The 25,761-nt window shown below is 40.5% G+C and overlaps 1 protein-coding gene across 1 annotated transcript in view; it reads right to left on the bottom strand.

The window, feature by feature from the left end:
* The window catches only part of PTPN13 (protein tyrosine phosphatase non-receptor type 13), a gene marked incomplete at its 5' end in the record, with an annotated part of 85,814 nt that overhangs the window by 10,764 nt on the left and 49,289 nt on the right, over window positions 1–25,761 (bottom strand). The window contains 23 exons of the mRNA XM_084285815.1: window positions 77–233; window positions 947–1,008; window positions 2,653–2,723; window positions 3,395–3,605; window positions 3,710–3,881; window positions 4,186–4,344; window positions 5,617–5,791; window positions 5,959–6,323; window positions 7,739–7,837; window positions 7,928–8,142; window positions 8,960–9,122; window positions 9,977–10,062; window positions 10,819–10,912; window positions 12,208–12,351; window positions 13,315–13,781; window positions 14,185–14,316; window positions 15,057–15,164; window positions 16,429–16,521; window positions 17,829–17,885; window positions 19,226–19,323; window positions 19,495–19,918; window positions 23,438–23,600; window positions 24,638–24,820. Of these exons, the coding sequence (XP_084141941.1) occupies window positions 77–233; window positions 947–1,008; window positions 2,653–2,723; window positions 3,395–3,605; window positions 3,710–3,881; window positions 4,186–4,344; window positions 5,617–5,791; window positions 5,959–6,323; window positions 7,739–7,837; window positions 7,928–8,142; window positions 8,960–9,122; window positions 9,977–10,062; window positions 10,819–10,912; window positions 12,208–12,351; window positions 13,315–13,781; window positions 14,185–14,316; window positions 15,057–15,164; window positions 16,429–16,521; window positions 17,829–17,885; window positions 19,226–19,323; window positions 19,495–19,918; window positions 23,438–23,600; window positions 24,638–24,820 (3,898 nt within the window). The remainder of the gene's footprint in view (window positions 1–76; window positions 234–946; window positions 1,009–2,652; window positions 2,724–3,394; window positions 3,606–3,709; window positions 3,882–4,185; window positions 4,345–5,616; window positions 5,792–5,958; window positions 6,324–7,738; window positions 7,838–7,927; window positions 8,143–8,959; window positions 9,123–9,976; window positions 10,063–10,818; window positions 10,913–12,207; window positions 12,352–13,314; window positions 13,782–14,184; window positions 14,317–15,056; window positions 15,165–16,428; window positions 16,522–17,828; window positions 17,886–19,225; window positions 19,324–19,494; window positions 19,919–23,437; window positions 23,601–24,637; window positions 24,821–25,761) is intronic.

The following is a 25,761-nucleotide window of genomic DNA, read 5'->3' as shown; positions in this document are numbered from 1 at the left end:
CTAATTTCAGTCTATTCAAACTCTATTACCTTGATTCTCTTTTGCCCACAAAAAATGGTCCCTTATCTCTTCTTACCTGATTTGTCACTGTGTTTAGAAAAATCTGCTATCTGAGTGACAAAGCCAAGGGAAGAGGCATCTCCAGACCCTGTGAGATTCATCAGTCCTTTTGTGTGGTGGGTATTATTTTCTGTGTTTGCATGCGATGTTCCTAGGATGCCATTGCCATTGACCTAATAAAATGAAGAACACTACAAATTAACTCTTAAAGAGTGTGTCATCTGTTTAAGCAGTTTAATAAGTAAAAAGTACACAGCTCCACTTAGAAAAAAAAAAAAAAAAAAAAACCAGAAAGAAACTAGTCATATCCTATTTCATCTAAGACAGCTGGGTGATGGGTGGGCAGAATTCTATTTGCCCATTTGGCAGCTTTAAAGTGTGTTTTAAGTTCCAAATGACATTAGCAAAGGAAAAGAAATAAAATAATTAAGAAAAAAACACACAGAGATGAAGAATTAACTACTACAAGATAACACACAATAACATTTAACATTACATATTCTCAATAAAACATGCAGGCTTCAGCTCTTTTGGTGCCACATTACACCTTTTTCTCAGAAGAAAACAAAGGCAAAAAAGAGAAAACAGTCTGGTGATGTAACATGCAAGTATCTGCAGGAATAGGGAAGAGAATAGATAAGAGCCTTGCATCCTCTTATAAGATCACTTGTCTTTCTATAAGGCAATCCTAAAGAAAGAGAAGCTAGTATATTTATTATCACCACTGCTTTTTCATAACAAATGGCAAGAGGGGATTTGCATAATTACAGTGCATTACATCAAACTAACTTCTTTAAAAAAAAGAAAAGGAACAAAACTCTAACTTGTGTAAACTATATTCTTTTCTCTAGTTAATGAAAATGCACACCATAGAGGAAATGTTTACCTTGGGCCCATAAGCATCAGTTGTCTTTTCTGTTTTATCACAGGGATCACCATGAGAACAGCCTAAACAAAATGGGGAAGAAAATCAACAACTTAAGAACATTATTTTTACCATAATTAAATTAGTCCCCATCAGTTATTATTCTAAAATAAACAAGATGTTTTATATTACATTGTGAAATGAGTAACATTTCTGCCAGCCTGATTAATGGACAGTGCCAAGCTTACATCCGACAAACTAAAACTTCAAAAAGCCATAATAAAGTTCAATGGAAGGGGAAGCTTCACTGCTCATAAAAATAACCAACTTGAAACAAAGACAAATGTTAATAAATAGAGTAACAACTTAATGTGTACAGGCAACACTGGCATCTTAGGGAAACAGGATATGATTTCCTTTCCCCTCAGACGTATAGATTACAACCCTGCAAACGTCTGTTAATTTGTTGCTTGTTTATTTTTCAATAAACATCATCTGACATATTGGTCTTTGTTGTAAGGTACCTTCCCTTCTTGATCAAGAAAAGAGTGATACCATGACACATAAGACCATTGCTTATGTCAGACATCATATTACTGGTATAATAAATAAGACAGAGGAACCACTTGATGCTGTGTATGTAGCTTCTAGTGGGGTTCTGGATTTCCTTACACATGCTTTTACATGCTGAGAAGCATTTATATGAAATTACCAAAAGGTAAGAATTGCTTGTTGTGAACCTATGCATGACAAGTCATCTAAAAGAAGGGAGTTTAAGGTGTTATCTTTGAAGATTCAGTTAAAAGGCACCTTCCTCATCAATATCTTGATTAAGTCTTTTGAAACAGAATGTTTAGCATAGCTATCGAGTACATGAGCAACAATGAAATGGAACAGTTCAATAATTTTACAAGGTGAGATCAATATTCAAAACTGTCTTGATACATTAAGGACAAGTGTGAAAAAAGAGACCTTGATGAATCACAACAAATGCCAAGAACCACATTTCAAAGGAAGAAACAAATGCTTAAGACAGTGACAGCATAAACATTGGTTCAGCAGGGAAGCAAATGTAGGTGGTAAAACATCCTGAATTTAAGTGAGTGAACAAGGTACTATTTAGCCAAACGAAGTTCATCTCATCTCACTCAGGAAGCTTTAACAGGAATGCTGTATACAGAAAATTAAAACCAATTATTTCTGTCTGCTTGGCCTGCCTGTGAGTCTCACTCAATGTCATGTGTGTGACTGGAAACACCATGCTTGAGGAGGAAAACAGCCCAATGTAAACAAAGTGGAGGGGAATGATAGGATCAGTTTGGGATTTTTTGGTCTGGAAAAAGAAGATTAACGGGTGACCTGAAGCTCTTGCAAATGTAACAAAATGATATTTTTAAGCCTGGTCAGAAGAGACAGAACACAAGTAGAATAATAATATTTTTACATGTATATCATAAAAAAAGATCAGTTGAACTTACTCCTTGGCTTGTTTTTAGAGAAAATTTCTAAATCAAAGTAGAAACAGAAACATAGAGAGACTATTGCTGAATCTCTTTTAGTGAAGCTTTTAAAGCAAAGAGCCAGCAAACACCTGCTGGAGCTGCTCTCAGTACACAGAGTTGCAGTGCAGCAACTGCACTCAGATAGCATCTTAAGATGCATACAAGTTCCTTCATTTTCATGGACGCACACATTTCACCTGCAATAAGTAACCAAGCAGATCTTACCATTAGATTTTTTTGACCACGAATTTGAGCTGTTGGGGCTTTTGGATTTTGGAAGCACTGGATGACCATCTCTATGAAAAGAAACATTTACAGAAATGTGTATTAACATATATAAATCAATAAAAGCACGATTATTGCACATACATACATCGATATCTGATGACCAATAAAACTGCTAGTTGTTCTGTCTATTAAAAGAGCTCTGGAACATTAAAATATTGCATAATAGAGATAAAAGCACTGGCAGTTTGGTTAGTTCCTACTCCGGGAAGGAACCAAGAGCTGGAGTTTCATTCTGGATTCCTACGAAAAGATTCAATCTCAAAACTCTTCCTCTTCTGTGACAGAACAGAGGAGAAAGGAGAAAGGTTGGGTGGGAGCAAAGAACAGCAAGCATGGTTGGAAGATTTCAAAAATAGGGTAAACATCACTAGGCTTTCTGTCCCAAGCAAAAACTAAATCTGACAATAATCTGGAGAGTTTGTTAAACTGCTGTATTCCGTAAAAGCAGCAGCAGGGATTAGTGAAAATGCAATGGTAAACTAAGATCTGTGTCAGCAGGTTTTGACATTCAAGGCTGTGCCAGAGCATCCATGAGATGACAGAACTATTTAAGTTACTACTTTGAACACTTATGCTTCATAGCTGGACACTGCCTTGTGTTCCCTAGAAACACAAAACACAAGTACCAAGTACCCTTCTGCACTGAAGCACAAAAATTGAGAACATACATAAAACATACCTGGTCGCTTTGAGCACCACTTTAGGAAGGGATGTTTCCAATGACCTTTTGGCTTCTTTCAGAGACATTCCCTGTGTGCTTACTCCATTAATGTAATGGATAATATCTAGCGCATGGAGACTCTCTTCCCTGGCAGCAACTGATCTGGGGAGAATGTCACTAATATACACAACTTGGTAAAGGCTGTCATGACCTCCTGATAACACCAGACCTGTGTAGGTAAAAAAAAAAAAAAAAAAAAAAGTCAAGTTCTTGCTTTGTAACTGAAGAAAAAACAATCACACTAGAGAAAAAAAAGCAGTATAATTCTGTTACCTAGCTCCTCCTTATGACATGTTAGTGTAATATCAGGCAGTAAATGAGGCAATACTGGCATCTTGGGTAACTCCAAAACACGTCCTAGCACTAGTCTGACAGTTCTGGGGGCAGCACGGAGAAAATTTACTGCATCTGTATGACTCATGTTAGTGACATCAATGTCATTAACCTGCGAAGGAAAAAAAAGAAGCATCTCCCAGTTAGGTTCCAAATAAAACAGACTTCCTGTTGTTGATGCTTGACATTAAAGGACAAAACTATGGATGCTTTATTGACCACACTTGCGGTTCCTCATACTTATTTCCTATTTTTATTTCTTTTTGTCTAACTGCTATCTAATTATGCCTCACAAAATGTGCACTCCTCTGTTCCTTAAACACATTTACTTTAGCACACAATGGGGTTCACATTTATTTTAGGGTCAAAGTTGTCCTTTTCATGCAATCACTATCTGGAAATGATAATTCTCTCACTTTTATTAGTCGGTCTCCAGGTCGTAGTCTCCCATCGCTTTTGGCAGGATCCTGAACAATGTCGTGAATGTAGCAGCCAATGTTATCGTTACCTTTGGTCACTGTGAAGCCCAGACTACCCTTTTCAGACTTGGTCATGGTGACTTGGAGCTCTACTTCCTAGGGAAAGAAAGTAGCACTTCACAACACATACAAACAGAAGCAAACACTTCACTGAATTTGAGTGTCAGAAATATAAAATGGATTTACCTATTGGTTTAAATGGAACACAAGCATAAGTACTGAGATGGCTGTCTTAGCAGGCTCAGCTTAGCTGCATCAAGTAATTACCTCTAATTTGGACCTCTTTTTCATGAAGCTAACCTTGTGCCAAAGGCCCATTATCTAAACAGAGTTGTCAAGGAACCTGTCAAAGCTGACACCTTAATTTACCCTCAACTAGCTGCCAAGCAATAAAAAGACTCTGTATTTTCCAAGAAAGACAATACAGCAGCAGCTATTCAACTAAATAAGGTGAATATATTTTCTTATGATGGGATACAATACTAGCTTTTTTTAGGAAAGAACACAGGCATATGTCTTGTCTTTTTTAATTTGCATTAATTTTGTTTGAAAGATGCCTATCTACTTCACTTGCACAGAAACTCACACAGCACCATGAAGATTTGAGGAAAAACTTCTCCAAATGGAGTATAGGCTAGAACAGCTGTGTAACTTGGAAGACTCTTATGATTACAAAATATCGAGCCTCACTTTTCATTTTCTTTTCTATCTGTGAATCGATTATGGGAAGCTATGGAAGCACAAGTCCCTTCTGATACACAATACAAATGTTTCTCAGGTGGCAGTAAGCTATCTCAGAAAAGTCTTAAAAATAAGCTGCATTTTGTGACAGAGCAGAAAATTTGGGGGATTCATAGATACTAAAGCAGCGAAGAACAGGGTCTACCCAATTCCCTTCTGCCCTGATTTATCCCATTCTCTCCAAACAACCACAAAGCAAGGTAACAACCATATAAAGTTAATCTAAGAACACTGCCTAGAGCTCAATAAATAAATGCTTAATGCCAAGCGTTCTAAGGCTGACATGACAATGAAATACGCACACATACATGCATACAGGGAGGCTTCCGCACTCAGAGGGAAACATAAAAAAAAAAAAAAAAAACAACTTGAAAAGCCCAGGCAGAAAGCATCTGCCAACACTTGTATGAACAGCCACAGCTCAGTGGTTACAAATGGCAGATGTACGTGTGCCATTTATAAGACACAACTCCAGTTTAATGCACGTATAACTTACAACTATCCCCTTTGTAAATTAACATTCAGAACTTCTATACCGTCACTCCTGATACCACAGCTATAAAAACTTCCAGTTGGCCACAGCAACAAGTATGCTTATATTACTGAAAGACAGAAAAAGGACATTACTGGCTCATATTCTTCAGCATTTTTTTCCAACTGGCTGAGTAACGATGCCATTCCTCCCAGGTGCGGAGTCAGCTCAGATGCAGGAGTAGCAAAACAGTTGTTCATTAAAACGGATGTGGTAACATCAGGAACAGTTCTACAGGTTGGGATCAGTGGCAAATCCAATGGCACAGTGCTAAAGATAAACAAGCAAATCAAGGATCAGTTTACACAATGTACCTATCACCAATAAATGAATATACAAACCACTGAAGTATTCCATGTATTTCCACGAGTAGGTCCAAAAACCTATTTTTGTAAACACTTTCTGCAGCACTACAAGAGTCATTACAAGCAACATACCTGTCGTCCTCTAGCTCCGACTTGCTAGAAGTTTCATGAACAGAACACAAGATGGTGCGAACAGCCTCTTCCTGCCCGCTGCGTGCCTCGTACTGGCTGTGTGCCTGGGGCACAGCTTCACCTGATGGTTGGTAGAGGGCAGAACTCCAGCCAGAGCCCACCTGTGCTGCTGAGTCCATCACCTCCTCATCACCACTTCTGCTGCTGTCACTGTAGCTATCTCTCCTCGAGGGAGATTTTAGTCTTTTCTTGCTTGGATCAGTGGTTTCATTTTCATCCGAGCTGTCACCCTGTTCTCCAGTCGATGGACCAGAAACTTCTCTGCTGACATCTGGAAATACTTGGTGGGGTGAATGGATGGGGGTCTACAGAAAACAAAGAGATTTAATGCATCAAACTCCAATTTTGCAGAGAGAAGGAAGTTGCAAAGACTGCATTAAATTACCAGAAACAGTCGGTGACCATTTAGATGTAGCCTCAATTCAGTGAGCATACTATGGTACAATTTTACCAAGTTCAACGCAGCTTTGCCAAGATGAATTACGCAGAACTTGAAAACATATATTGCTAAACAACGGCAACATCACCTATGGAAAACAAATACACTCTATGCTTTTGCTTCTGAGAGCCTGCTGACAGGAGCTTCTAAGCTATGAGGAGCATCATATACTGCTGATGGTTAAGGTGCAACTTAAGTCAAACTGATTTCACACAGCAGGGAATCAGAAAGAGTTTTAAACAAAAAGCTAAACAATAGTCTACAAAAGCCATCAGAATTTACACCAAATGGAGACTGTTTACCAAAGTTAACAACTTCAGTGAGGATAAAAGGTTTGGCCAACCATCACATAATCCCAAGAATGAAAAAAAAAAAAAGTTTATAACCTTCACATATGTTTTTATGGCCAAATTCTTGTGTTCATGACCATGCCCATCTGTGCTAGTGTTATATACAAAAATTTCACTTGATCATTTACTGCCCCCTCCCCCCCTTTAATTTAGTATATGTGCTCCTTTATTAAAGATATTCCTTACTAGAAATGGATTATAGGATTAGTTGTTTGTATTATAATGCTTACTTGTTCATCTCATTTCCTTACTCTAATCTTTGCTTTGCTTACATTTTTATTTGTACATTTAGGTTTCTGCCATCAGACTTGAGTGGATTTAACAGTGTGAACATGAAATTAAGTAACTTAAATAGAATTTTTGCCACTCCTTTTATACTTTTTTCCCTGTATTATGGAAAGCCTACATTTCAGACAAACTCCTCTATATATTCTTTTACTGAAATATTTGTTTTTCCACTTTTTCTAAGTATCCTTCTGTTGAACAGAACGTTCTTCTGTTCTTTTGATTTACTTACTGGCGTGCTTTGTAACATGTTCTTTGGAACATCTCTCAAGTCCAGCAAGTAAATATAACAACCTTTTCCCCAGTTTTACAGGTGCCAGAAGCAGACAAATAGAACATATTTTTCAAACCTATTTTCTACAAATCAACCCCCCTCTCCCCAAAGGTTTAAGCCAATCTCAAATGTTTTAGACTACCTAATAATAAACAAACCACAAACACGTTACGGAAGGCTTGTATTCTTTTAGCATCTGTGAAACCCTTGGTACATGGATAGAGGAATTTACCAGAGGAATAAAATTTCTGTGAGTGCCGTTCACCCATCTTTCCACCCCCATTTTGCATTTATTTAACTAATCCACTAGGCCAAATAAATAAACCTTCAAACAGTAATTAAAAGAAAAATATTCTATGCCATAGACATTACCAACAAAGAAGGATCGATGTCTGGTAGTATACCGGGTGGTGGCCGACAAAGGAGAAGAGAAACTTCTGGAGATGTTCCCCTCAGAGCAGAGATGACTTCCTATGGCCAGAGTTGGATTCAGTATTAGACACAGACACCAAGACTTTCAAGGCTACCACACCACTAAGACAGACAGGAGAAAGCACAAACCTGCTGGGATAAACCCTTCAGCGATGCCCCGTTCACTTTGAGAATGACGTCCCCAATTTCTATCTGCCCACTTTCTGCAGCAGGCTGCCCAGGAAAGAGCTTTTTCACCCTCACAATGGTTGAGCCCAGCTGCTCTGGGGTAAGATTATCCTCACGGCAGAAGCTGAACCCAAGGCCTGAGCTATTCTTCAACAGCTTCACCTCAAATGTGTTCTCTGCAAGAGAAAGAGTTACACATGATTTCCTACACCGTACTGGTTGTTACCAAAAAAAAAAAGCAGCATGTGCTCTGACTCAAGATGTGACATTGCACACTCTCCCCCTCACATGGTTCTCCTTCACCTTCCAAGTTGCTGAAAGCCAGGGCATCTCCAAAACAGTCCATTCAGGAGGCTGTTACAGCCAAGTGGTGTAACCCTTCTGGCCACTGATCAGACATTTGTAAGAGAAGTAAGGGTAGATCCTGACAGACAAGATAAACCCCACACAGGAAGACAAAAAGCCATCTGAAGTGGCTTTGCCATCTGAGTAGGCTTCCCTCCCTTTCCACACATCCCCAGCAGGAGCTGAGGAGTGCCAGCCTCTAGTCAGCCAGAAAATTCTCACCTTTCCAGTCCCTCTTCTGGCCTCACCCAGCTCTTGATGTCTATTCTCATCTACACAGGAACAGCAGGACCTACAGAAGCTCTCATACCTGAGTATCTCAACCTCTACTTGGTACCAGAGCTAGCAGCATCCCTTTTATCCCAATCTTGCTACCAACCTGGGCTGCAAGGCTGACAAAATTGGGAAACAACCAGGAGCAGTGAGAGAGGAAACAGTTAATAGTCACTGAATTACATTAACAAGATGAGAAAGGAAACCTTCACAACAAATGCAACAGAACAAAAAGTAAGAAACTGGTGCTTGGTAGAGATTCCTACCAGCTTTGTCTCCTGTCTGCCTTTCTATTTCACAGAAGATAAGAGAAAACAATTACTTAAAGCTAAAGGATGCTTTGAGACTTCAGACAGTTTTCCTACAAGACCTGACCTGCAGTGACAAAGCTGTAGTCTTTGGCATTTGTAGCTTTTATCGCTGGTTTCCCCTGAGGCTCACATTGCCCCACCTGATTTGGAGGCGTGCACTGTGGTGTTACCGGAGCATGAACCTTTGCTGCTGAAAGTTGCCCTTTTTCCAACAGCAGATGCACCACCTAAAGGGATGAAACAATCTCTAGTTAAGTTGCAACAGTCACAGAGATGACACAGTTTATGTTTCTTTCTAATTTGTCAGTATCTTAAATTTTACAGCAGCAAGCTTTATGGACACCTCCCTTCCTCCCTGCCATGTCCTCAGTTTGCTCCTTATTTTAAAGTCTGTGAGCGACAAGTTCCATAATAAACTAACGGGCTTGCAAATTATTTGTCAAGGCAGAAGCAGAAAAGGTTTTCATCCAATAAGGCTCTGAAGGGGTTAAGAAGCATCAAAGATGGTGATTTTCACACGGGTAGAGGGAAGAGTTAAAAGCATTTTCTAACGTGTGCACAGACAGTAATCCTTTGTAGTTCTGGATGTGTGCAGTCAGTGGCTATTTTCAGGTGTGCATGTACTTCCATAGATGAAGCAGCAGCCATGAACAGCACTACAAGGAGACACTGCTGACAGACTCTAGTGCCTTCCAAAAAGGTAACACTCAACTAAAGCTACCCACACAACATGCAAACAGCTGCACACATGGAGGCCCTTGTGTTCCCAGTGGATCAGATTCAGGACCTTACTGTAGCATGCCAGAGCTGTTTTCCAACCCACACAACCCAGCTTCCTTCCTACGAAACTCAGGGTCAAGCAGAAACCAATGGCTTGCAGATCTCTCACCCACACACAGCACCAGAACTTGGCTTGGATGGACAGAGAGATTTGGGACCCAGGAAGCAACAGAGTCTGAGAAATCACACCTGAAACAACCAGCACACTGCGGAGGATTCTTGTCTGTAATTTCCTCTATTTTTATTCCCTCATGAACAGCCAGTTTACTACAGACAGAAGGAATGAACCACCACCACTTACCTGCCCAGTGTTTCGCAGTGTTTCCACAGCTTGTTTATGGGTAGCGCCTTCCAAACTAATCCCATTGACAGAAAGCACACGGTCACCTACAAATAAATGATGAATCCTCTGAGAAAAATTAATCAGAACATCTGTAAAACATACATGACATACAGAAACCTTCAAGTCTCAGCTAACAAAGGCAGTTACCGAAGTAAATCCTCTCTCCCCTCTGTTCTCCGAGCAAAGAGAACTCTGCAACTCAACGAATCTGGGATAACAGCATGTCAAAGCCAGCATTAACTGTGAGAATGCTACCTGCCACAAACCTCAAAATCTTTATTAAAAAATATTTCAGTCTATAAGGGCAATTCTCTCTTTAGTAAAGAATGAAGCCTGGTTTAGAAACAGGAAAAATCATAGCAATTACATTGATTCTCTGTGTCAAGTTACCCTGCATGATGAGCAAGAGGACCACAAATAAAACAAAGCCCTCTCCATGGCTGACACAGAGAAGTGTTCTGCATTACCACAGGCTGCATTAGGGAAATAAAATCATGCAGCATATTCCATATTTTTCCTTTCCACCAACCCTACACTTTTCTGTTGGTTCTGCAATTGTCTTAACATTTTATCTTCACCTGCAGAAGTGCCTGTCAAATCATTTGAGACAGTATATAAAATTGCAAGTGCAAATGCAGTAGCTCGGGGAAACTGCTCTTCTTCTCAGTGCCTCCTCTAATTGTAATTTTATCCACAATATTTCCTAGCTTCTAGGCCACAGAGTACCCCTCAAGTCCACCACAGACAGTTATCTGTCATTTTGCACATTAAGAGTCTGACTGAACCAAGTGAAATATTACCTTTTTCTATTCTGCCATCTGCTTCGGCTGCTCCCTTAGGAATAATCGCTTTCACATAAATGCCACCGTGCCTTATGCTGGTATTTACACCACCCTAAAAGGAGAGCAAAACCAGGATTTGTCAGCCTTTTTGCAGTCAGAACACTGCGTAGTTAAATGCTGTGTCACACAAGGATAGCTGCACTCAGGAAGCACTCTGGCTACTGCCATGTATAAAGAACAGCCAAACCGTCAAAAGCAAACTGTTTCACAAAGCACGTTCCCACAGTCATGCAATTTGTTACGAGTGAAGCTGAGGTGGGAAGGCTGTAAAAACACAATGCTTCACAGTGCAGACACACTCAGGGCAAACAGGTGCCTTTCAGCAAAAAGATGTCTGCTTTGCACTGGGGTTTAAGGCTCGCATGCACACAGGCGCTCCAAGATGTTGGAGAGCACAGCAGGCATCAACAGCCAACGCAGAAGATGCACACCATGCAGTGTTCTACTCTGATTCAACATCAAACTAAGGAGAGCTGCCTTCTCTCACATCATAGAAGTCTGAAGGTTTAAGCTGAAAACACCTGCCCAAGCTCAAATGGCATTGCTTTTTGAGGGCCTTAGTGATTCTGGCTCACAGACAGCTAATGCTGCACCACCAGAGCTTCTCCGCAGACTCAGAGGGAGCCCAGCAATGTGTATATTGGAATATGAAGCTACCCAAAAAGCATTTAAGACACAAAAAAACAGGAGCTGTGAAAAATGTGTGCATCTCAGTTCTAAATCCTTCTCATCACCCCGAAGTGCCACTCTGCAGGATGGCAGGCCCTAAACACCAACTACCTTCAAAATTTTATAACCCAATGAGAAATTTCTCCACTAAAAATATATTTTTGATCTCATAGGGCAGTAACCTTGCAAGGAGGCTGTGTCAGCCAGGTCTAATTTGGATTTAAGTATTTTTTTTTTTGCTTTCTGCTTTTTAACCAGCAGAGGGAGAACACAGAACACGGTGCATGTACGCATGGAAGTGCTCTGATACCCTGAGGTAACACTACTCCTTCCACTGCCTGTGATGCCCATCAGAAAAGGTCTTATTTCTCTCCATTGCATGTTATTGGGTGGCAGGGGCCAAATACCATCTTTTTATTTGTCCTTGCAAGTAGTTTCTACAGTAAGATTCTACTAGGACTTTGGGGATATACCATAAAACAACAAACAAGGGTTACTTAAAAGGGGAGATGACAAAAAAGGGACTTAAAATACTATAATTTTTCAGCTTTGGTGAGATGAATTCTATGTCAGTAAAGTTGTATACTCTGCAGTGACTCCAGAAAATGTTTTGCTTCCTTGTAATTTAGTAATTAATGGGTTGCTGGGAGTAGAGAAAAAGAGAAAACATCTAAAAACCTTGTCAAACAGTACCGTGACACTTATTCCCAAGCCGTTATCTTTTTTGGCTAGTTCAACCTCAAAGATATCTCCAGGTTTAAGAAGTGCTGCAGTAACCTTTTTAGAATTCGTTTTGTGTGCTGTATTCGCTGAGGAAGATTCCTTTATTTAAAACAAAAAGCAAAAAGAAAAACAAAGAGAAAGGTTTCTGTTAGAACAGAAGTTTGCAGTTAAGACCCCACAGGATGAGCTTTTGAGTCAGATGCAGCCAAAAGGAGTCCACATGGGAAAGGGCCCATCGGTCTGACTCATAAGACTCCTAGCTTTAACTCCTTTAATGCTGCAGTCAAAGTTTTAGTGCAGAAACATGCCTGACTTTCAGTGGCTGAGTCTTTACTGTCAAAGTGAGCTGGTTGTGGAGCAGAGAAACTTAACCATAAAACTTCAGTATTACAGCAGCCTAGGGTCTGTTGGATTAATGATTACAACTTCACTGAACTATCTCCATCAGCCAAAAAATAGGGATCATTGCAAGTTAGGGATGAATTCATAGTACTTTCTCATGTGCTTTCAGCAAGGTGAAGCAGCAAGCTCTCTGCCCAGGCATGGCTCGCTGCAGTGAAGTTCTTATTAAACAAGAGCATTTTTTCCTTGATTAGATAATTAACTCCCAAACAATAGGAGTTCAGCTACACATTCCAGATACATCACTACTAATTTATCTATCTAGGAAAAATTTACATTGTCTTCCAGGTAAATTAATTTATCTAGTGGCCATTACCCCACCATCACACTGGACAAAACCAAAGAACTGAAAACATGTTCTCTACAGAATCAGCAAGAGCACTACACATTCATCCCAAAGCAGAATCTGCCTCAACTAACACATGCCCGTGATGTGATATTGGAAAGCTCTTGGAAGTCACAGGAGTGATTTTCTCCACTCATTTTGAACAAAATCACCAAACTAGTAGAAATTAGCTCCTAGCATTTGCCATTAGCAGGATAAGCTGCAGGCTAGGCTGGCCTTCCCCCATACCCTTTCACCTTATTCACACCCACAGGCAGCTATTTCATTCCCACTCTTAACACCGATGGGAAATGCTCATATGAAATAAACTATGCCTTTTTATCTGCCTGCTGCTCCTGACTGCTGGAGTAAGTTGCTTCATCCATGTCCGAATCTCCTCGGTCAGAATATTCCACCGACTCTACTACCCCAGGCCTTTTAATTTTTGCTCGGGTACTGTCAGACGACGATCTTCTCTTCTCATTACTTTTTGAAAGCCCAGTCTGGGAATCACTGTTGTTCTGAGGATCCTGCTGGGCTCTGCCACTTGCACGTTTGCCAAAGAAGCCGGCACTCTGGCTCTGAGACAGGCTGGCACTCTCCGTTCTGGAGTCCTGGGAGCTCATGCTCCCATCCCGCTTGGCTCCTGACAAGCCGGACAAACTCCCTGAGACAGGCCTCTGGTGGCCGCAGGACCGGTTGTGCTCTTCCGAAGAGGACTCCGCCTCATTGTCTTGCACTGACGACGGCCTCCTTAAATAAGTCCTGGCTCCGTTAGTGAGGTGTGCAGCGTTGGATGATGCTGAAAAATCAGGAGACAAGACAGTCAGGAGCTGCTGGTAACATCTTGTCTGCAGTATTATAGAAATTTCTCAGCTTACAGCCACGCACGGTTTTACCAGTCCATATTACGTAGAACACTTTCATCTTAAAGTGCAAGCACTGTGTCCTCACTAAAGGTTACCACAAGTTATCTTACTGCTAAGCTCAATGTGTCTGCTTTCAGTCCCAAAACACAAGCACGTATTAGCTGGGTTTCCACAGAAGTGACTGAAGTTATGGGTGGCATTTTGTGGCTAGGTCAGTTGCTCAGATCAGTGAAGTAAAGGAAACAGAGAAAGGACTTTACAAAAGTTGTCAGAGAAGGCAGATTGTTCAAACTCAAATAAGAACTCTTTAATAGTAAAGAATATTTCTCTCCTTACCTTTGGATAGCTTGTCCTTGGGCTGAGAGATAACAAGTGTCACATCTTCAGGTGCATTCTCTATAATTTCTAATGCTGCATGATGGCTGACACCCTCTAAACTTGTGCTATTCACGGATATTAGTCGGTGTCCTGCACAAAATGATTTGTTCAGATACAATCTAACATACATATTTGCAGCCATCATTGATGACATGAGTGTGCAGGTCTGAACATATTTATGCAAAGCATGGAATAAAAACTACTAAAATTAAACTGATGCTAGGAAAAGGAGCCCTAATCATTAATAAGAAAAAAATCAACAACTGATATTTCCTTTTTTGAAACTGCCAAACCTTTCCCTGTTATTCTTTCCTGATTTTTTTTTTCACTCATTCAACCTTTTCCTTGGCCATAAGCAGAATGGATGCAAAAGCAGAAACTGAGAAATTAAGTAGACTGTGCAGTTCAGTTCAAGACACAGACTAAAACAAATAAGCACTGATATTACATAAAATCCATTTTCTCTTTTTAAATAGTATTAACAGGATTGCATACATTTTTCCCTAAAACTTGGTATGGATTGGGAGTTTAAACAGTTTTAAATTAGAAAGTACCAATGAAGAGATAGTATCAAATAAAACCTCTCTCTTTTTACAAATTTTCCATTTTCTACTCCTTCAAGTTTACAATTTTTATTGTGATGCTAATGTCTTTTATTTTCATATTGTTCAACTGAGATGCACATTACCAGTTTTCTAAGTTATCCTGAAGGGATCTGAAGTTTAGCATATTTAAGGGACTGTCTTCTGCAGCCATAGATGGCAACTGCACTACATAGGTGTTTGGTCTTTTGTGTCATGCATACACCTCTGCTAATTTACAGTATTCACCTGGCTTTAGAGATCCTTCCAGATCAGCTGGCCCTCCAGGAGTAACTGAATGAATAAAAATTCCCAGATCAAGTTTGCCAGTCTTCTCTCCACCAACTATTTGAAAGCCTATTAAAAAAGGTCCAAAGCATGCAAATATGTCAGTGATCACAGTTAAACTTAATACACTGCAAGTCTATGTTTCAAAACAGACAAAAACTTAGTCATTCTAACATATGTAAAGTAACACAAAATCATCTATACCTCTCAAGGAATTCTACACGAAAGTAAACAATAAAGCTTTTTGATAACTTTACTGTGTTCTTGTTTTTTAAGTAAGCAGTTCAGACTTTGTCTAGCTGTCAGCTGTGGCACAAAAAACATGCACAAAAAGATAACATTATATATCCATTCGCTGACTGGATGAAAAGTATTTGCACTTAAAATGTTAGATGCTTTACTTAAATGTCTGACCCTGATATTAAGAACTGGGTTCTTCAAAGCCCAGTTTTCTATACTGAAGTGCAACATACCTAGGCTTTCTTTTGAAGCTTCTAAGATCTATCTGCCAATTCTACAAGGCAAAGCTGGCAAAGATGTCCATGATCAAGAAACTAAAAGGTCAGAGATTACAGGTCTCCACTACTCTAGCAGAACAGCAAAGTAACAGATTGCATGGGAAAGAAAAGGTGAAGTTCATATGAACTGCTATCCTTTTTGGTCAGCTCTTATCTTAATGTCCAGTGTTGACCCTGCACAATATGATCTTGTCGACTTTTTCCGTCTTCAAATTTACAAAATAGTCTCATGTGGAATGACAGAACTATACCCTAAAGGATACTTCTAAGAGCCTCCCCTCAAGTGTAACTGTTATCAAATTAAAGAGAAAAATTACATGGGTTTACGAAAAACTACAACAACATGAGGAATGGAAGCCAAATATCTCAGCTTCCAGACTCATTAAACCTCAAACTCACGTTCCATTCAATGACATTACGAGAACACAATTATTTGTTAATAGCTTTATAAGGTTTTCTCTTTAAAACCTCCAAGTTGTCATGACTGCGAGGTGTCCACGTGTTAGCTGAACACAGAGACAAACTTCAAATGCTAACTTCTACGATGATTATTTCACAATAATCAGAAATGTTATACCACACGTAATATAGAGAAGCCAAGAAACAGGCTTGCTTAACACCAAGCAAGTCAGTAGCACGTGCTATTAAGAAAGCCTAGGCTTCTGCATCTTAAACAAATGCCTTAGAAATCCAGCCCATGTCTGTTTTCCTCAGTCCTATGATAAATACTTAAAACAGAACACCAAAACTGTATTTTATTTTCAGCTTCAATGAACATACAAAATAACAAACTCAACAATTTTAAAGTCACTTACCTAAACCCATTTTTTCATCCTTTTTCAAGTTCACTAAAGTGATCTCTCTTTCTGGTGAGGAAACTCTGCTCTGTGTTGTTTGCAGAGAGTCAGCTGAAAAGCCAACATTTGCTGATCAGGCACGAGATGAACACTTGCACATGCACATCCTTTTAGGTTTGCCTTTAAATCCTATTCCATAGGAGAAATTAGTCCTCTGAAAAACTGAAAAGCTTCTTTGAAGCAGTGGGTCCAGCTTGGATGTTCCAAGCCATGTATGAGTAAAAAAAAATATATATAAAAAAAACTTGCACCTTATCCCATCTTCAGCAGGTAAAATCTTTGTTTCCTTCTAAGAAAAGCACTTAGTATAGTCTGAGCTCACCTGAGCCTTAAATCTTCAAATTGATAGGTCTCAGTTCAGCCAGGTATATAGGTCTGTTATTATGTACCCTGCTCAGGGACACAGGGCTTAAACACTTTGGTAAAAGTGAAACTGAGGCTTAATATATTAAGGTCCTGAAGGTTAAGAGTAAATTCTTTTAATGACAGTCCTTTGTTTAAACAACAGTCAACATTAGAAACATCTCCTAGACCCTATCTTGTTTAAATTGACTTCCACATTTGCAGCTCTAAAGGCTGGTGACTCTGCCACTTCTCAAATCTGAACACACTCACGGTAGCTTTATGTGACTTATGAGTGTCCTCAGCAGGCTGAAACAGACCCAGGCACTTAGGAGACAGAAGCAGCATGATTTAGGAAAAATAAAATAAATAAATAAATAATAATAATAATAGTAATAGTAATAAAAAGCCACCACAACAACATCTCCTGCAATTCAGAAAAAGGCAATGTATTCTAAGTCTGACCTTGTGACTTTTCTACCTGTAGAAGATGGAATTTGTTTAGACTGGACAGTTAGCTCAGTTTTGCTGTAAATGGTAGAAGTGCTTCCACAACAGCAGAAACCTAGTGTGCTCTGCACATCAGTAACAAACAAAAAAAACTGATGCAAGAGAATGTGACAGACTTCTCCATCTGGAAAAAGGTTATGATCCCCACTGCAAAAGTCAAAACAGTCTTTTGAGACCCTACAGCATCATTAGCCTCACAAGTAAGGGAAATGAGCTTGGAAGGGCATGGCATGTTAGGTAACACAACTTTCCAAGCGTCAGACTGAACAGACACCCTCCACAGCAGAAAAGCATTACACAAATGTAAAAATCTCCCTCAAAAAGCCATCCAAAACAAATAATGGAAGCTGTATCTAGCAAAATGTTCCACATCCAACTAAGTGGCAGAAGTTACCTGATTTAAGAATAGCCAAGAAACAAGACAGGTTCAAGTGAAGCACTTGACAAGTACAAATTACAAGTAACTGACTGAAATAATTAAATGGACATGCCATTTATCAACTTACTGCTCTCTTTTAATGGTGTTGATGTTGGAAGATTTCCAGAACTATTCACGCTAACACCTGCAACATGAATGCAAGTATTAGACATTATTGTTTTTTTTTCATAAAGCTACGGAGAAGCTTCAGACATTACACAAAACATGCATGAGCTCATACACAATATCGGATTATTTAGTTGAAAAAATGACACCAAAGAAGTTATGGTTTAGCAAATTGTGGTGTTTAAAGTACTTTGGTCCCAATTCGAAGTTAAGAGAGGGAGGTAGCTCATGCAAAGACAAAGAATTAAAGAAAGGACAGAGCTTTGGCCTTGACAGCCACTCTTAACTTCAGATAAAATTAGCAGGGCTTTAAGGAAAGGCCTAAGTCAAAGACTAATTTTTGTTACACGATTTCATGAATATACCTATCTTTATAAAGCAACAGAACAGTAGCCTTGTAAGGTTTTAAACAGTAACAAGCAAGTCTGGGCAGTAACAAGCTACTTGGACCAAATATTTCTATTCAACTTGGTTTGCACTTAGGACCATATTTTCTTTGGAAGAAGCAATGCCGAGTAAATACAGCTGTCCTTTACACAGAATGAAATAATAAATGTACTAAGTTATGGAATTAAATGAGGTAAGACCATCTAAGCTTTTTAGCAAAGCAGCGCAGACTTCAAACTCTAAACCCTGAAGTTTCAGCTGATGAGTTTCATCCACAAGGAATGCGTGTCCCCCAGCAGCAGCAATGTCTAACATGTAACTAAGATGGTTATTGGACTTGCTGACCCAGAGATCATGGGTTAGCACATGATCACAAGACTAATTGTAAAGCTAAATGCACAAGATACATGGCTGCCATCAGTCTCTACAGAAATTCCATGCCTCATCTCACTTCTGAGCAGCTGATGCTCTGAATCCAGAAAAAGCTAGGTTCCCAGTTCAGTCCTTGTTTTGTGTTTTTGTGTTTGTAGTCCTTGTTTTCTGGTTTTAACCAGAAATTCATGAGAGCACTACTAAAAATTTATGTTTGATTAAGTTTTGATGATTAATGATTAAGTTTAAAAGCATTGATTAAAAGCAATGATTAAGTTTAAAAGCATTCAGCTTGTTTTTTGGTGAACTTGATTTTTACCATCTGCTAGGACTTATTTGTGCAGTTGGTACCATAAACTATTGATTCTTTGCATACCTGTGTAGAGACTGGTTTGTTACTTTCTCCATAGGAGTATTTTTTTGTTTCTTTGCTACAGTTATTCTGGAACTACAGGTGATGTGTCTGGAGTACTTTAACAAGTGATCCCTTCTTAAAAGTCCAAATATTACTACCACTTAATATGTATATCAAAGCATTACATCTGAAACAGTCTTAGAGGTTAGTTAGTAAATACCGCAATAGAATTTTTGTATGCTGACCTACAACATAGGCTTGACCAGTATCTTCAATGGATGATGAGTCCGATTCATTTTTCTTTCTTTCAGGACTTCTACTTAAACCTGCATGAGATTTTGAACTTAAAGGGGAGAAGGAGAGAGGGGGAAACCAGACAGAGGGAAAAGGAAATTGGGAGAGGGAAGGAAGGATCAATGTAATAAAATAATTGTATGAATAATAAATCAAAACCGATGCATATGTACATTGACTGTACACAAAGGTATTTCAGGGTGGTCAGAGAGACTCTTACTTGCTCAGTTTTAATGCTCCTGCTGCCGATCCAGTATCAAATTTTGGCATTTGCTGAAAGACTCTTCCCATTATGTCCTCTATTTTTTGGGAGGAAGAGTCCAAAGCAGCGATAATATTTTTCTTTGGAGGGTAAACTGAGATATGGCTCTGACTCAGATCATGAAATGATTTGCTCATAACCCTGGGCCTGTCTTCCCATGAAGTCTTCTCGTTCTTGTCCTTTGAAGAGCCAGGAAGAGGCTGGAAGAGCGAGAGCTCGGAGCAGGACAACCTCTTTAGAATCTCTGCTTGAACTGACAGAGGTCGAACAGCAAGTCGGTTCAAAGTACTGCTGGCCAGGCTGCCAGTACTGATTGCTCGTCCCATGTTAAATCCTTTGACGGACTCTGCATGAAGGTTTAGGCTCCTAAATGAAGCTCGCTCTGCGGTTTTTTGTTTTTTTTTAAAGAAGAAAAAAAATTCACATTATAAACCAGAGCTAATGTGACCTCTTCATATAGGGCATGCATTTTAAACAACCAACTCAAACAAAGCTTTTTTTTTTTTCTGCAGCCATAACACCCAAAAGTATGCACCATCAGCAGGTACATAGATATGCCATCCATGCAGCTTGCTCAAAACACAAAGTATGGATTTAATGATAATATGCTAACCTAACTGTATGCTACACCGAAGTTCAAAAAGACTAAATTGAAAAATATCCCCTTATTAGTACAAAGATTCATACTTCCCATTAAACTGCCGCGCCGCCTCATGAACAGGCACATCACTTCTGTCTGCAAAGCAAGTCACCTCTGTCGCATCTCAAGCCAAGTGAACTGTAAGACTATACTTCCTTCAACCTGCTCGTGCAATTATTTTCCAGAACTTGAACAAGCAGCACAGCCCCACATCCACACTACCAGATCCCACACAATTTCTACCCAACCACTGGTTAACTCTCTTCACAAGTCCCTGACACACTTACAGTCCTGTTGGCTAAATGTGGCAAAGTTTTGGTAGCAGAGGGCCATAGGGGTGGTTTCTGTGAGAAGGATCTAGAAGCTGCCCCATGTTAGGTAAGGGCCCCACTGCTGACCAGAGCCAAGCCAATAAGCGATGTTGTTTGTATCTCTGTGAGAGCAGATTTAAGACGGGAAAAAACGCTGCGCCACACAGCAGCTGGGAGAGTGAGAGGAGTGAGGAACAGCCTTGCAGAAGTCCCCTGCGGCCTGTGGTGAGGACCATGGTGAAGCAGGATGTCCCCCTGCAGCCCATGGAGTACCACGGTGGAGCAGGGCTCCACGCTGCAGCCCGTGGAGGAGACCACGGTGGAGCAGGTGGCCCTGCACCGACGGAGGCTGCTGCCTGTGGAAGACCCCTGCCGGAGCAGATTCCGGGCCGGACCTGCAGCCCGTGGAGAGGAGCCCACGCAGGAGCAGGTGACCTGGCAGGAGCTGCTGCCCATAGGGGAGTCAGGTTGGAGCAGTTTTCTCCTGAGGGATGGACCCCGTGGTACGGACCCATATCTGGAGCAGTTCTGGAAGAGCTGCTGCCTGTGGGAAGCCCACGCCGGATCAGTTCATCAAGGACTGCATCCCGTGGGAGGGACCCCACAGCACAGGGGACGAGAGTGACCGAGAAGGAGCGGCAGAGACAAAGACTGACCACAACCCCCATTCTTCCATTCCCCTGTGCCGCTCAGGGGGAGGAGCTGGGAGAGTGTGGACGGGGGGAAGGCATTTATGTTTTTTCCTTTGTTTCTCACTTTTCTAGCTTGTTAGTAATAGGCAGTAAATCTTACTATCTCCGTATGCTGAGTCTGTTTTGCTCATCACAATAATTGTTGAGAAATCTCCTCGTCCTTATCTCAACCCTTGAGCCCTTTGCATCATATTTTCTCCCTATTCCTCTTTGAGGAAGGGGAGTGGTGGAACTCGGCTGCCCACCCAAATAAAACCCCCACAGCCTGGCAACGTCTCTACCTGGTACAAGAACATCAGTTCACTCAAGTGAACTTGGGGACTTCCCCTGCCAGAAACATCCTAAATGTTCTAGCACAGAACAGACAATGCGGACTGGGGTTTGCCAGACTTTTTGACCCCTGAAATCCCAATTCCTTTAAGCAGCAGAGAGGTTTTGGATTGTAGTTAAATTACTGTATCAGCTGAGTCGTGGGAACTGTCTGGGTGAATATTCTTAGCTGAAAGCAAACCTGAGATAATACAAGCTAGCCTAACCCCGCCTCATTCAGAGCAAAGCTGAGCTGAGCCCACATCTATTAGCCTAACTGCCTCCTAAGGCTAGCAGGTAAGTTCCTGTGGCTTGGCTCTCACACAGCAGCTTGATAAGCTGTGGCAACATGTTTGCTGGTTAGAGCCTCTAAAAGAAACCATCTGAACCCTTCATCAACTTCACTGATGTCCTGGAGACAGTTCAGAGGGAAGATGGAGGAAAAGCAATCCTCAACCATGTGGATAACTCTCATTTTCTGTTAGCTAGTGTTTTAAGCTCCACACATGCAGCTGGGAAATAAGCTGCTTTTGGAAGCAGCAGTGTAACTTGCGAGGGAAATGTTACTTTTTGGTAGGCATCATCCAGCAGCACTACCGAATGCCAAAGCATTCACCACTGCAGAGCACATTTGGCAACCACAGCCTCAGCACTGCCATTTGAGGAAGACATTCCTTCCTCCAGTACATGTCAGAAATTAACTGCAACAGTAACTCAAGTCTGCTCTGTAATAAACACACAGATAGAGAGAAGGTTTAGTTGTGGAGCACGTTTTGTCATTTTAAAATGTGAATTAGCATACAACTATCACCTCTCTATCCACATCAAATAGCTGATGGGCAATGTAAGAATGGTTCTGCTGGATCAGATACGCACAAATCTGTTTCCTGACAGTGACAGAAGCTCAGTGATGCTGGCTCTTGCTGCGTTCACATCCTGAGGAAGAGTACCCCCATAAAACATTTTAAGGGCTCTATTCTTGACCTTGTACATAACACCCTCTGACAATACAAGACTGAATTTTCCGATGGATTTCAGGTGAGTGTTTTCTGCCAACCCCATAACTGAGAATTCTTGCATGCTCTACAATCTTCCTTTGTAAAACTGCCTTAACCCTTCAATCTTTGTGGTTTTCAAGAATCCCTTTCAAGAACCCAAAAGATCGATCTTAAAACTCGGTGCCTGGTTCTGTTTGCTGCATTGACACAGAAGTTGTGCATAAAAGAAGTGAATATCCCTCAAGTTATAGCTAATATCCTTGCTTGTGTGCCATAAAATTGTTCCTTACTTTTTTCCCTGAACTCTGTGTCTCATCTCTTTTTATTCATGCAGAAAGAATGTTATCCAAGAGGCACTCTCCTCTTCTTTTCCCAACCTATTTCTTTTCATTAGGTTTGTGTATGTTAAAATGTTTTTTCCCTGGTCACTGAGGACACTGTGCAGCAAGTGAAAAACATGCCATGGAACATCACAGGGACCAACAAGTGCTTTCTGTTACGTCTCTGTCCTCTGCTATATTCCATGAAATTTCATTCACTGCCATTCACTCTCTACTTACAGATGCAGCAGCATGAAATGCTCCCTGGTTTATTTGTCCTAGTGAGTTCACACAGTTTTATCTGTAATTCCACACGATCAAATCAACACATTTCACATTAAACAAAATCTACAAATCACTTTTAGGAATTTTTTTTTCCCCCCTAAAAAATACCAAAAGCTATTCATCAGATGGGAGAGCACTACTAATGACCTATTTTTAGATTCCTTTTATTTAAAAGGCTGCCAGCTCTGTACAGTTGCCAACTCACTGTCTCAAACTTAGCTAGTAGATTCTCCTTATACATTCTCTCTAAATGTAGAGCTACACATGTAGTGTGAAGCTGAAGTCCACTTTTTTCTCCTCATAAATATAAATATAGACCACTATTAAAAACCACCACAGTCCTTACCAATGTCCTGAGTGTCTTGGTTGCTCTGCCTGGTTCTCATCTGTAACTGGAACTTATGCTGGGAAGAGCAGAGGTGCAGAAGGTACTGACAGGTCTTGCTATTGTCAGTCTGAAACGCATGCTTGATACCATCTGATGTGTTCTGCAAAGTTATTTTCTTCTTCTACATGATGGGGAAAAAAAACAAGTTTAAGACAGTGATTTCTTCTACCCTATGAATAATTTTTTATTTGCTTTTGCATAATGATACCATTCAAACTTTCCTGAAAAAAAAAATCTCTCCCATCGATGGGAGAGATTTCTGTTTAAAATAGGCTTTGAAAGTAATTTGAGCTTTACAAAGAAGCACTTTAAAGCTACTTCTGGGCTAGCTGAGATGGTACTTCATTATTATTTAATTAGTCTCTGCTGCTGTTACTGCTGAATAGCAACTAGTACTGTCACATTTAGCAGGATGAGTTTTTGAAGAACCTCTCTGAAATTTACAGGGGCTGGCACCACTCAAGAGAAGAGGAACTATAAACCCCTCTATTTATGAAATCTGTCAGCTAATGCTTGAGGTCTTTTTAAGATTCTTGAAACTTCAATTGGCCATTACAATCCTAGACCAGGCAACACAAGCTGCAATTTTTCAATATGGTATCAGAATTAGAAGTACTGTTTTCAATACCTCCATAAAAGCAAGCATTGGCAGCTCATTAACAACTGACACACAACCCCCAGTTTAAGGTGTGCTCCCTGAAGTTGGCTGGTATAGCCCAGACCAGGTGTCTCACCCACTGCCATCCAATATACCACTTAGCTTAACGACTCTTAAACACCTCAGCTGACAAGCAAGGTTGGTGCAACAATTCTTTCCAGAGAGCACTGGCATTTGCCAGTACGCAGTCCTCTGACACAGGATTCTCGCCCTAGGGCTCCTTCACTTCTCAGGTGCCATACAGCAGCGTGGGCAGGGTGCCCAGAAATGCACTAAATGGGTAGAGCTCTTCCCCACACTCCCAGTAGCCTCTGATCTATCTTTGTATTAGTTCTTTCCTAGACAGCAGGGAAGCCACATTTCATACCATTACAGATTTGCTGTAATGCACTTCAAAATACAGGTGCTAAAATCTCTTCTGAGGCTGGAACTTGAGCAGCATAGAACGTACGCTAGTAAAAAAAGGAAAAAAAAAATCAAACAGAAAGAGGCTGACTTACACTAAAGGATATTTTCTTTGTCTCTCTCCATGGGAAGCGTAGTACAGGTGTGCGAGCACCATTGTGAACCTCAAAAATAACAACTCCTTTGGAGCACACTCCCAGAAGGATACCTGTTTGGGATCTCTTCTCAGGCAACACATGATGAAGATGAATACCATATTCTGTGAGCCTCTGACACAACTGCATAGATCAACGCAAAGAGGGACTGAAGTTAAGGATATATAGTACAAGTATGAAATATATATATTTACGTATACATATGGATTTTGGAAAAAAAGATTGCTCTTCATCTGGTGATTCCACTTAGGTTATGAATGTGATGCTAACACATGTCAACACGAACAGTTCTAGATGGTTTTAAGTCTTGGCAGTATCTGCTGATACACTGCCCAAGACTACAGCAAAGGATTCATTAGGATTCATTACAAAATCTAACAACTCAAGTATGAATAATGAAAACTGGAATCAAACTTTCCACTCATTAATTGCTAAGAATAAATTGTAACCAGTCAGATGCACTTGTTGTGTTAAGATATTTCTTAAAAGCAGAATAAGATCTACGCTTCCATTCTATGATCCCAGTAAGGCATCCTCACTGCTGAAAGACGTAGTTTGACTTACTTTGCACCCCCAGCCCTTCTCGCTGTCTCTTCAGTACTTGCTTAAGGGACTGATGCAACGAATCAAACAAGGAAATCCAACTGCTCTCCCTATCCCGCCCCCAGCCAGGCTTGATTTGGGTAGGATCAAGTCCCCAGCTCTTGCTTGCTCTAATTCCTGGTGGTTACAAGCGCATTTCTGCTACATGAAGAACAGCCGAGACCACCTCTGCTGCTGCAGTCTCTGAGTGTGCCGCTGCAGTGCAGAGAGTGACTCTGGAAATACAGTGTAATAGTTACCCAGCGTCTCAGATGCTTAATTCATTTTCAGCCATTGAATCAAGGCAGGACCGGATCATTATCTCATGAGCAACAGCAGCAAAGCCCATAATTATACACGTATTTCTCAATCGGTCCTTTTAGAATAAAGCAAGAATGTCTGCAATTACAGTTTTCCTATCATCGTACACACTATCTGCAAAAGAAAGTCTGCTTGGTAATGTTTCTGGCTCACTTTATACT

This window comes from Netta rufina (assembly GCF_964035555.1).
Source record: "Netta rufina genome assembly, chromosome: 4".
Taxonomy (NCBI): domain Eukaryota; kingdom Metazoa; phylum Chordata; class Aves; order Anseriformes; family Anatidae; genus Netta; species Netta rufina.
Note: the sequence above shows the minus strand (reverse complement) of the source record. Positions and strands in the feature narration are given on the sequence as shown.